The sequence below is a fragment of the Mustela lutreola genome, chromosome 4, assembly GCF_030435805.1.
Source record: "Mustela lutreola isolate mMusLut2 chromosome 4, mMusLut2.pri, whole genome shotgun sequence".
Classification (NCBI taxonomy): Eukaryota; Metazoa; Chordata; class Mammalia; order Carnivora; family Mustelidae; genus Mustela; species Mustela lutreola.
The window spans coordinates 125,677,760-125,689,928 of record NC_081293.1 but is presented as its reverse complement, the minus strand read 5'-3'; the positions used below and the strand labels follow the sequence as shown (position 1 = coordinate 125,689,928).

Below are 12,169 nucleotides of genomic sequence, written 5' to 3'. Positions count from 1 at the left end.
ATGGAAATGTTTCTGTATATAATTAAACTAAAATGCCTGGAAATCACCATGGTCTGAGTATTTTTCCCTTTTTTGCCCCTAATTAAGCTCTGTGAAAACAGCGACTTTTTTTCTCTCATCCACTGTGAAAGTTATGAGATTCTTTTGCTCAAATCACCCACAAGGAAGGCTTGGAAGTTCATGTTCCTTAGAGAGTTGCCAGTTCTGCTAAAGAAGATTAAATGCCCATATCACACATGTCATACCCCATAGCTAACAAGAAAGAGAGCAAATGTAGCGTGGCCCACATACAGGCAGCTACCACAGATCACCCTAGTCTAGGGAGCCTTTCAATTTCATGTAGTGTATCAGCGAAGATATTCACTCAAAAATAAGTAAGAACATCATGGCCATCATATTGCATCTTGAAATATTTAACAGTCTGAACCCTTTTTGTGGCCCCGAAACAAAGATTTCTGGGTCAGGGACAGAGTATTTGATTCCTATTTGATACCACCTGTTTACCCCACAGAAGATGAGTAAAGGCTCCTCACTTACCTGTGAAGTTGATTTTCAGCAAATAGTCCTTGTACAACTTCTTCCCGTCCAGAATCTTCATAGCGTCGCAAAGCTTGGTGGTGTTGGGACAGAGGGTGCGCTGCATTTTGTGTAGGGCATGAGCCATGGCGTACACAGCGTTCACCACAAACATGATCTTGGATTCTTGCTCGTAGTTGCTGTTGTCGATGGCCAGGTGCTTGTCGCACATGCGCCGGTGGTTCCGCTTGTTCTGGAGGCTGCACTGGAACTTCTGCTCCCAGAAGTCCCGGAACCAGGGGTTCCGGTGGTTGTTGTAGGGGTTGAGGCTCTGGAAGTAGCGGTCGAACTGGCGGACGGGGTGTGAGGCCAGCTCCAGCGTGATGGCACCGTAGGCCACATGCTCGCTGCCCTTGACGATGCTCTCCTGTGCTCCCCAGCCGTCGCTGGCCACCCAGGTGAATGAGGCATTGGCGCGGCTGGCGGCGGCAATGAGTTCACGCGAGTCATCGCTGCGCATGAAGAGCACGACGACGCGTGCATTGGGCTTCTGCAGCAGCTCGCGGATCACGCTGTCGTAGGACTTGCGGATGTTGGAGCGACCCACCTTCTCCGCTGTGGCGATGCAGATGTTGCGCTGGCGGGCTTCCTGCTCGAAGGCCTCGATCCCTGTCTCCCCGTAGTCACCCTCCGAGGCTACTGTGGACACATAGGTCCAGTTGAAGAAACGCAAGATCTCGGCCATGGCTTTGGCCTGGTAGAAGTCAGGGGGCACGGTCCTGGCAAAGTAATCATAGCGCGACTTGTCACTGAGTTTGGCGCTGGTAGACGCGTAGCTTATCTGAGGGATCTGGAAGAGCCTCAGCAAGTTTGCCACCTGAGTGGGTGGGGCGTGGGGGAGGGGAGGAAGGGAGAAGAACTTGTTTTAGAAACCTGGAGGTAAATGGACATGAAAAATGAGTAATACCAGACTGTTGACCCAGCTTCCTTTTCACCTCTAGATCACTGAAGTTTTCTTAGCACATCACCAGATACTTCCCTGGATACTGTGTTTTGGTTATCAGGGAGCAGGTTTCAAGCAGGTAGTTTATGCTTTGGGAAAGGGCATTAGGAGAGAAATGAGAAGGGCAGTCCTCCCTTTCTCCCAGACTTTAGGCTAGTCCCCAGGTTATGATGAGCCCTGTTCAGGTGTCTTCTGTGTGGTTCTTTTAAGTTTCTGGAGTCTTGCTATATAGCCCAGTCAGGCAATGAACTACAGGGGATTGGCCAAACTGGTTTTTAGAAAACTTGGCTGTGGTTGTATAGAGAGCCTGGGTGTTGTCTGATTCTCACTTCCCCCTCTTTTGCTAAAAAAGGCAATCTCTGAAAGAGTTTAATTTGGGAACCTTATGCCACATGGACAGTCCAAATTAGACATTTATTATCTAGGGTAAGAAAAAAAATTCGTTTTGGTCCACTCCAAATTTTGGGCATATGCTTTTCTCAACTTCTAAAAAGATTGGCCAACATTTTCTTTGCTTTCTTTTTCCTTTTGAATTGTTGTTTCTGTTTGGGCTGTGTGAAAAGAAAGCATAAAAATGCAATTTTTATGGCATTTTTAATTAAAAAGCAAATAGGAAATACTAAAGACCTTATCAAGAAAGAACCACCTACTTCAAAATTTTAAAGCTTTAAATAAAGAATTTAAATTTGTTATAATTCACCTACCGGTAATATTTAACTATTTTTATTTTTTGCATAATAAAAAAGGAAAGTGATACTAGCATATCAAAGAGCATTTTATGCATTGAATATTTGCATAAATATTATCTTAAAATATTTACAAACATTGTATGTATACCTAATAATTTTGTTTTATTTTATCTTGAATACTTTGCGTGCTCCAAACCCTTCTATCTCTTTACTGACTTCAGCTAAGTTATATAATATTCTAATTGTACTTTAATCAGAAACAACACTGAGTATTCTGATATACTCTATGAGTACTTTGAAATTTTCCTTCTAGAAATTGTGGTTTCAGGTTTACATTTGACATGTAGGAAGCACAGCTTGAAAAAGGCAGCTGTTAGCAAAGAGCACAAGTAACATAAAACAACTGACACCTGAGTCCCGATTAATCATCATTTCATCTGGCAAAGGAAACCAGCAGCCAAGTTCATACACAGTCACACAGCATGTTCCTGAAGATCTGTCCTGCTATTAAAACCAACACTTGATAGCCCAGAGTTATCAAAAATGTTTTCTGTATCTTTTCAAATCCTGGTACATCTTCCTTAACTACATAGAGAACAGGTAGAAAATATGGCACTTGCCATGTAAAACAAAGCAAATTTAAGACCTAAATCTTTCTTGAATTTTTTAAATATCCTATGATATGGATGAATTTGGGGGCTCAGAGGTAAGTGGCTGGGTAGCTGGGTAGCTGAAGGCTTTATGCCATTTATTTCTTCTTTCATCAGTAGCACAGACCCTGAACACAATGGCCTACACTGTTTCATCTGAACATAGGAGTATCGCTTGTTTACTTAGCCTGATAGATGTGGGAATAAGCAAGTACTGTCATTACTTCTAGACTGATGATCTGGCTTCCTTTGGATTTATGTACAAGAAGAGAGAGCCCAGCTCATACAAAGGCTTGGCTTGGTAATGGTGTTTCTGGGTGGCACTGGAGAAACTGTCTTCTCTTAATGCTATAGTTTATTCTCATCTTCAAGTTACATTCTTCATGACCTTAACCCCTCAGGGAGGCAGGAATAAAAGGACTTGAAAAATGCCCAGAGATATTATTTTCTGGCAGCTAGGAGCCAAGTGAAAGATCCTAAGCTGCCAAAACTTTCTTCTCCCAGAGGGGTACAAGTAATGAGAAGTTGCTTAAGAAAAGAGTTCTTGTCTGTTGACTGATAAGATCCTGTGGCTTCATGTCTACCTCTCCAGGAAGTCTGAAAACAATTTTCAGACAAGGTAGGCTGTACAATAGAAGGAACCATGCATAGAATAATGGATGTGGAAAAGATTCCCTGCACTGGGAAGGGCCACAATGAGGTGTAGCACGTTGGGGAGGATGGTGGGCTAGAATAAAACTGTGATCATTACAATTATTATAATTATTCATATCATGTGACTATGAATCTGAAGGGTGAATCACAGAAAGACATCCAGGTGGGGAGGATAGGAGAGAAGAACACAAGTGATGTTGAGGCTTGGATTGTCTGTTGTTAGTAGGTGTTTTCTTACTGACATAAAAACTTGAAAGTAGGATTGGGGAAAATCCAGACAGTTGTCAACTGGATGTTTCCTATCTCATTTGTCTCAAAACTGGGCATCTGAGGCATTCCTGACTTACTTTACTGGCCATATGGTTTCTCTGAGAAAGCATGAAGGAATAAGGGGAACTCCTACACTGGACATCATTTTAAAAGTAAAAGAAGAACCATTGTAGGATGGGGATGTAATGTGAAATTTTGAGAGAAAGTTATTCAGTTATATTATTAGCAGGAGTGGAGGAAGGAAAACCAGAATCAAGTTACATGTGCTTTAGCAAAAAAATGATTTAAAAGTAGAGGTACACTTCTCATGGCCAGAGACTCTAAAAAGGAACATAGGTTAAGAGAAATAGAAAGACTTAAAAATAACTCCAACCATATACAATCATTGCAAAAAAAAAAAACCCAGAAAAGACAAGACCTTCAAAGAACCACTGGGTTAGCCTGTATGGGGGCATTTGATTGGTAACAGTACTAGTGACAAGGGATGGGTGCTAGAGGTGTGCTGGGTCCTCGGGCATCCCCATAGATAGCGTAAAAGATGGGAATTAACCCAGGAGAAGTAGTGGGACTAAAACACAAAATGTGAAAATGGAACTAAGTGATTGTTTTTTCTGTTTTGTGTTTAAATTATGCTTCAGCAAAAGACTTGGTGAGAAGGGAGAATCATTGGCTGGGGAAGGTGGTCCTAGAATGTGAAAGAAAAGACCTTGTTCTGTCCCTCTGTCATCCTCTATCTCTCCAGTGAGAATGTGTCCTAACCTGGAGATGGTAATACAATTATATGAAGATGTTATCTCACATCAGTGTGGGAGAGAAGACCAAACAGAAACCCATAATCATGTTATTTGAGTTTGCTTCCAGTTCTGAGTTCAGGAAGAAATAGTAGATGAATCTGTGGAATCACCATCAGTAATCTTTGAGAAATCAATAATGGGAGGACTGTCAGAAGGTTAAAAAGGAAGGAGGAAGGGAAAATTCAGAAAAAATAAAGAGTGAATAAATCAGTTAGCAGGATATATTTTGATAACTCTGTAGAGTGTTTTTTTGTTTGTTTGTTTTATTTTGTTTTGATTTTTGATTAGAGGTCATGCAAGAGCTTAGAAAGACACAGCACCAATTCATAAAGAATGGATTTCACTAGAGAACATCTCAGCATTAGTTGAACAATTTAGGGAAAAAGTGTAGCCCTGGAGGACTGTGACTTCCATAAGGCATCAGTGACATTACTAGGACTCTTGTGGAAAAGAGAATGTGATAGGAACTGGATGAGAAAGTTGAATATATTCTAAGACAGTAGTTTGAAATAAAGTCTGTGTGAGGTGGTCAAGTCAGGTTAAATTTTTATCAGACTTTGGGCAAAAAAATGTAAGTAAGCTACAAGATCTTTACATTTTAGAACTGGAAGGAACCATGAAGATGATCTAAGCCTTTTGTTTTATAGGTGAGGAAGCTGAAGCTCACAGGGTGAAGTGACTTTCCAGAATTTATACAGCCAATAAACAGAAGAGCTAAGATGAGACCCAATTTCTTGATTTCTCCCAAAGCACTAGACTCTCTCTGGCAATAAGATGATATGACATAGAAAGAGATGTAAATTTCTGGATTCAAGTTAAAGTGACAAAAGTGAACAAAGAAGAAGAAAACTTGGGGGAAAATGAGGTTACAAATGCTAAGTTGCAGTTCAGCACCAGAAATCCACGGGGAGCTAAAGTCAAAGATGGATTTTTGAGGGGTTTACCCCCTTTTTAGATACCAGTTCACAATTCCTCAAGAGTGTACAGGGATGAACTATCCCATAGTCCCTATTTTCAGAATTACTATTTGTGGACTGCCCTATTTGGAAGCCTTTTAAAGATCTTTCATATTTTTAATAGTCCTCATATTTTGGTACAAGCTAGCATTCTAGTTGTTATAGATGTATTATCTAGCTTAACTCTCATAACAATCTATGCAGCAGATACTACCATTAGCCTGTGGTACAGATTAAGAAACTGAGAAGCAGAGTTTCTCTGGATCTTACTAAAGAGCCCATAGGATTTGTCACTACGGTCACCTTCCCAGACTCAGTCCGTTCTCAATCCAAGCCCTGCACCTCTGTCATATGTGAATCTTCTCACTACACTATGGCAGATATATATTTCAAGTTATAACATGTTTGTCTATTTAAAAATTTCTGGTGGCATAAACTCCTTGATTTGAGGGCCATGAGTAATCAGTCCTTGTTATCAAAAGTATATATATATATATTTTTTTTTTCATTTTTCAGCCTATATTTTCCTGTGGCTATGTGAGCATTTGCTTTCTGATTGACCATCTTCAGAGATAACAGCAGTTGTCTGAGAATCCACTGGGAAATTTTAACTGTGAAGTTGAAAGCTTCAAGCTATAAATATCATGATCATGTTCGGCTTCATGATTTATGTGAGAAATACAATGACCTTATGGCAAAGCCTGTTATTTTCAGGGGCTGGAGAGGCTGCACACAGATTTAATGGAACTCTTTCCCCTATGTGGTGTGTATTAGAGTTTGATATTCAGTGTTTGCACACCTTGGAGTATTCATTTTCTGGCTGGTTTGAATTTATGTAGGACTAGCCATTGCCAGGTTTTCATTGTAACCTGTTAAGTGATAAATATATTATTGATCCTGTTGGCTAAAGGAGAAACATTTAGGATCCTGGGATGCTAGTCCTGGCCACATACTATTATGCACATTGCAGATGATATGGTCTAAAATGAAGATTTCTTGTATTATTCTCATTTTTGTAGGTGCAAGCTGGAGTTATTTAGGATTGGCATTACCTGCAGTAGTTGTCCAAAAAAACCATTGTTGCATGTTGTTGAACATCTGACACTGTTGTTGAACATCTGACACTGTTTTCCCATTCTTGTCCCTTCCGGAGGAGGTCGGTTCCATGTAGTTTCCTCAATGTGTTATGTTCTGGGTCTGTGCATAAAGTTTACTGCAAATGATGTTCTCAAATCTACATTCTTTTTCACATAATGTTCATTCTGCTTAAAACGACCTTTACCACTTGTCTGCTCGGCGAATCCATTCAAGGACCCCGTCTCTGGGAAACCTTTCTTTATGCCTCACCTCAAGCTGAGTTGGTGCCTGTTATCTGAAACTCTTGTCCTCCATTATGTATTTTCTTCATGGCACATATCAAAGTATAATAGTGATTTCTAATTGCTAATTCCTCTACTGGAATGAGAATTCTTAAGGACAGGGGATGTGTAAAGTTAATTTCTGTTTCCTCGGTGTCTTGCACAATAGAGAGGTGCTCCATAATGTTTGTTAAATGAATGAACTGATGAATGAGTTAGTAGTTTGCTTCTCTCCCATGTAATCTTTTCTATTACAAGCATAGATTTCTGTGGGAAAAAAATAGCTGGCTACCAGCAGGCAATGTAAAGATACTCTCAAACACTATTGATAAATGATTTGCTCTGCAATGTGGATCTTTCACTAATTATGTTCATTCCACTAAAATGAGATGACACATTAGACATGGAGTTGGCTTAGACATTTAGGAATCTGAAGCAAAGGTTTTCATACTATAAAAACTGATTTCTTCAAATTATCTCTGTGTCACTAACTAGGAGTATACAAAAGGAAGTCAATATGATATCAACTGGATTGGGCCACTGAACCAATTCCTTTTGGGCTAGAAAACTGTCTTTTCATTCTAAGGGAAGCAAACTAAGAGCCTTATCCATGAAACCTTAGTTCTTGAACATCATACACCAAAGTAGGAATCCTGTAAATGTATATCTAAGGCAGGCTTCAACAAATGAACTGATAGTAAGGTCTGCTGGTAAGGTAAGGTTTTTCTAGAGACAAGTGCTTCCTGTACAAGATACATAAGCAGCCAAACCCCAGAGCTGTCCTTATAGTTGCTACTTCTTTCTTGGGATGTTTAAAGCTTTACTTTTCCAATAATCAGCTGATTGTGGATGGATACTACTGTAATCATTGAAACCGTCCTTATGTTGGGAATTTTGAGTTAAAGACAAATTTATTTGGAAGTTTTACTTCTAACATTTTTTTAGCTAGTCAGAGGGACTCTTTTTAGGATTCCAGGTGTCATGCTTCATTTCAACGATGTTCCGGTCATGAGAATGAAAAAGTATGAATTATGGGGAAGAGCTCAGGTAGTCTTTTCTTTGAGGTTGTGAAAAGGGAATATGAAGAGGAAACTTCAGGCTCATGTGAACCCGCCCATCAGTCCTGTGGTCACCTTTCCCACTTAGGATATCCATGATGTACCCATTTGAAACACAAGCTTTCTGCCTTCTGTGATGGCACAATGCCAGGTTTTTTTTTTTTCAACAGAAGATGAAAAGGGGTGTACAGATTTAGAATCTGGTAGAAACAGATTACCTACTCAAAAGATTGCCCATTCACAAGGATGCTTTTCAGCACTTTCATTGTCATTGGCTTCTGAGGCTGTGCTAATATATTAAAAGGAATGACAATGACTGATTTTTATGTGGATCTGTACTTACCTAAGAGTTCCAGATGGTGAGAGGTATCAAATGCTTACTTTCCCAGAGAAGTGCGGTCTACGGCGCTGAAGTATATACATTTGAAAAATAATGCCTTATGGCTGTCCTGAGAGGAGATTCAATAGTAGACTCCATGGGTTTGCCTTTGTATCCTTTGCTATTCATCTATCTCTTTGGGTCTGTTTTCTAAGAATAAGTCTATAACTTTAATTGTTTTATCACATGTGCAGTGCTGAAAGCTTTGTTTCATTCTTTTAATTACATGATTATATATAAGTCTGGAAGAGAAACAGTGAGTGCTGCACTTTGAACCATCTGCTACCTCATAACACATGTTATTACATAAAGCAGGTTCTAAAAGTTGTGATGGTAAGAGACCTTAGTGACCCCTCTATTCCAAAGGATAAAGTTGCACTGTTAAGTACAAAATCCCGGATTGGCTTGTATTTTAAACTGCAACTGGAGGTGGTGTAGAGTTGAGAAACTGCCTGAGGAATTCAAGCTGTTCACATCACATGAGTTATCTGCCCATAAAGGATGCCAATCATATTGTTGTTATGGAAAGGATTAGTCTTTTTTTTTTTTTTTTTTTGGACCACACTACCTGTAGCACATCTGGGAACATTTTGTATGGAAACAGTTGACTGCAGCCCATGTCTGAAGGCCAGAGATTAATCTGGATTTAGGAAATCACATAATAGAGTGTAGCAAATGCCAGTTTACTCAGTATAATCTGCAAAAGTCACTACCTCTTACATGCTGTGGCCACACTAGGCAAAGGTTCATATTGCCTTTCCCATTCAACAGCATGACTCAATCCCTATGATTCTGTATAGACAGTCCAGACAAAGGATTCCTTATTCATGGCAAAAAACTTACAGAAATGGCTTGAAGCTAACCTGATTTTTAACCTGATATCTAACCTCCTGAAATCACTGCACTCAGCACCTGTGGTTTGCAACCTAGACAGTGGCACTCTGCATTGGGCAGGTGTCTATCTTCTGCCCTTACTAACAAGGCACTATCTCAGCAATAACTTTGTTTCCACTCTGACTTGGGAAGTACTCAAAAAAAGAACCAGAAGGCATTTGCTCACAGAATCATCTGCATCTGATTTTTGCTCCCTTTTCCCTCCGTGAGTTTATTTTCAAGAGCAGTCATGGAATCAAATTCATTTGGGCTCTAGGCATTGACAGTGGGATCAAAAGGTCTGTGTCAGATCTGGTCCACAGTATATTGATGTTTGCCAGCTACCCTTGCAAAAATGTGGTTCCCAGGAAGACCTGACAGCAACAGACCTGTTAGAAGCATGTCCTTTAATACCTTGGGTATTGATTTTTGACAATGCCTGATAAGGATCTAATAGAAGCACAAGTTGCACTAAAGTATATTTTCTGTAACCTGGAAGTTACTTGTATCACAATATGACAAATATGGCCTTACCAATAAGAAAGACATTTCTACTCTTGTGGTTTTTAACCAAAGGCCAAAAGTTGTTGATATGCTTGAGGGGTAGCTGAGGGCTATCGCCTAATTTTAAAAAAAGGTCAGTATTTACTTCTGAGGCCCTGGGGCAATAATTTAGGGTGGAAGATTCTATGCCATATTATGTGTAGCAAATAGAACTGTGTTATCCATGGTTTCTGTGTTCCTTCAACAGAGCTGTAAGGGATGAAAGCAAATAGTGTAGTGGTTCAGTGCACAGGGTTGGAATCAAACAAGCCAGCATTTGGAACTCCAGTTCCTTTCCTCACTAGCTGCATGAACTTAGGCAAATTATTTTAACTACTGAGCTTCAGTTTTACCACCTGTAGAAAGGAAATAATAGTAGTCCTTCACTTGAAAAGTTACGTGAGGATGTAGTGATAACACATATGAAGTACTTAACTCACTCGCTGCCACTTAGTAAGGGCTCAAAAAGTGATAGAGATGCTGATAATTTCTTACCCTAAAGTCATTCATCCAGCAAACTTTGATCAGTGCCAATGGTACCAGGCAGTATTCTAAAATTTAGCTTTCTATGATGAGTAATGTACTCCTACTGTCTTCCAAGAAATTATAGTCTGGTATGAGACAAGGAAACATTATCAAGGTTTAAGATTTTGAGGTACATGTATACAAACTTAAACAAAAGACAGGTGAAGGAGCAACTCATGATGATACTCATGTAAGTCATGGCTGACTCCTGTAGAGAGGAGACATTTAGCCTTGATCTTGAAGGGTCAGTGGAACTTTGCTAGAGAACGAGGAAAGGAAGTTTTAAGGCAGAAGGAAGAATTTGGACACCGAGAAGTATTTGTTTTAATAGTTTAATTCAGTATTGTTGGGGCAACCAGTGCTCTGCAAGATTTAGTAGAGGGTAAAGAAGAATAGAGGGACTGTGGCTAGACTGCTATGTGTTTTATATGCTATGCTAAAGATTTTGGACTTTATTCTTTAAAAGATAAAAAGCTATTAAAATTCTTAATTAAGGGAATGGCTTGATTGAAGTTGTGTTTTAAAAAGGCCATAGTGGATGATATCCAACTTGAAAAGAAAGAGTCAGGGAAGGATGATGAAAAGGACAAAACATGCATTCCAGCCTTGGCTGTGAGTTCATGTAATCCCAGTAATGATGAATAAATTCATACTAGGAATATCAAGATTGGAGGTGTAAAGAAAAGTTTGAGTCCACTTAAAATTGTTTTATTTGATTGGTAGTAGTTACTCAAATACTTATGTCCCCTTTGTTATCCTGTTCATGTCATTACGGGTCACTTGAATTTTTTTTGGAAGGAAGCAGGTCATAAAAAATATTGGTTGTTGAACAGTATAGAAAGGCTGAAGAACTTTAAAATCCCTGGAAGCATCTCAGAAAAGTGAACATTAAGATTTTCTTGAACGTGGAAATGAAAATTGAGAGTCAGTTAAATAGCCGTCCTAGAAGTTGAAATTTGCTGGATGCCATCAACCTCTGTTTATTGTTGCGTTTCTTTAAATCTGGTTCTCAGTGATATTCCTTACAACTACTGTGTGAGCATAGGTAGTCTGTGCTTAATACAAACATACAGTTTTCACTTCTATGGAAAGTTACTTTTCTGTAGAAAAATTCAGAACACATTGTAGATTATGTGTTCAGTCACATCTGTTTTCCACATTGAGAAAGCTTAATTGCCCAGTTTGTGTTCTGTGAGGCCTCACTGTGAACCTGATGGCAGCTACCCAAGCTGGAGGCATGGTGCCTGGGAGAAACCAACTCGTCCCTGGGATGCATGCCCTACACATTCAACCCTATTAAGTGATGGCAAATGTTGCAAGATGCTTTGCCATTCTGACCACTTGGCAAGGAAATCTGTTCTATATTTGGAATATAATTTTTGAAAGTGTTGCTTCTATTGTATTCTCCCCTGTTGCCGGTTCCCTCTATTGGAAGGTAAAGTCAGAGCTGGCAAGAATCAAGACTTTGTCACTGGTAACAGAGGGATTTCCGTTATATACCAGGTGGTGATGTCGAAAATAGCAACACCACAATTTTAGTGTCCAAAGTCCTACTGATAGACTGCCTGGAGTATCAGCGTTTGCTTAGAGTTAAACTGCAAGTGTTTTTGGAACACTATTCTTAGATTTCCAAAGTCCATTAATTAGAAAAATGCTCCGTACATTTTCACCTGCATTTTTCATAGACCAGTAAAAGCACTTCTACTACATTAAATCAATAAAATTTCATTATTATAAACTGCTAAGTGTTGGCTCCTTCCATATTGAAATACTGAGCTTTATGTATATTGATCCATTTAAAAGGCACATGTTTAATGGTATTTGAAAAGAGAATTTTGTATTGTTAAAGCAAAATCATATCTCAGGTTTAGCTAAAGGAGTACTATTTCAATTAGTTTAGT

At 39.4% G+C, this 12,169-nt stretch overlaps 1 protein-coding gene across 2 annotated transcripts in view; it reads right to left on the bottom strand.

Annotated features, from left to right (window-relative positions):
• GRM3 (glutamate metabotropic receptor 3) overlaps positions 1–12,169 on the bottom strand; it is a 222,522-nt gene that overhangs the window by 76,057 nt on the left and 134,296 nt on the right. For both annotated transcript variants that reach the window (XM_059170989.1, XM_059170990.1), the window contains exon 3: positions 538–1,393. In XM_059170989.1, coding sequence (XP_059026972.1) covers positions 538–1,393 — 856 coding nt within the window. The remainder of the gene's footprint in view (positions 1–537; positions 1,394–12,169) is intronic.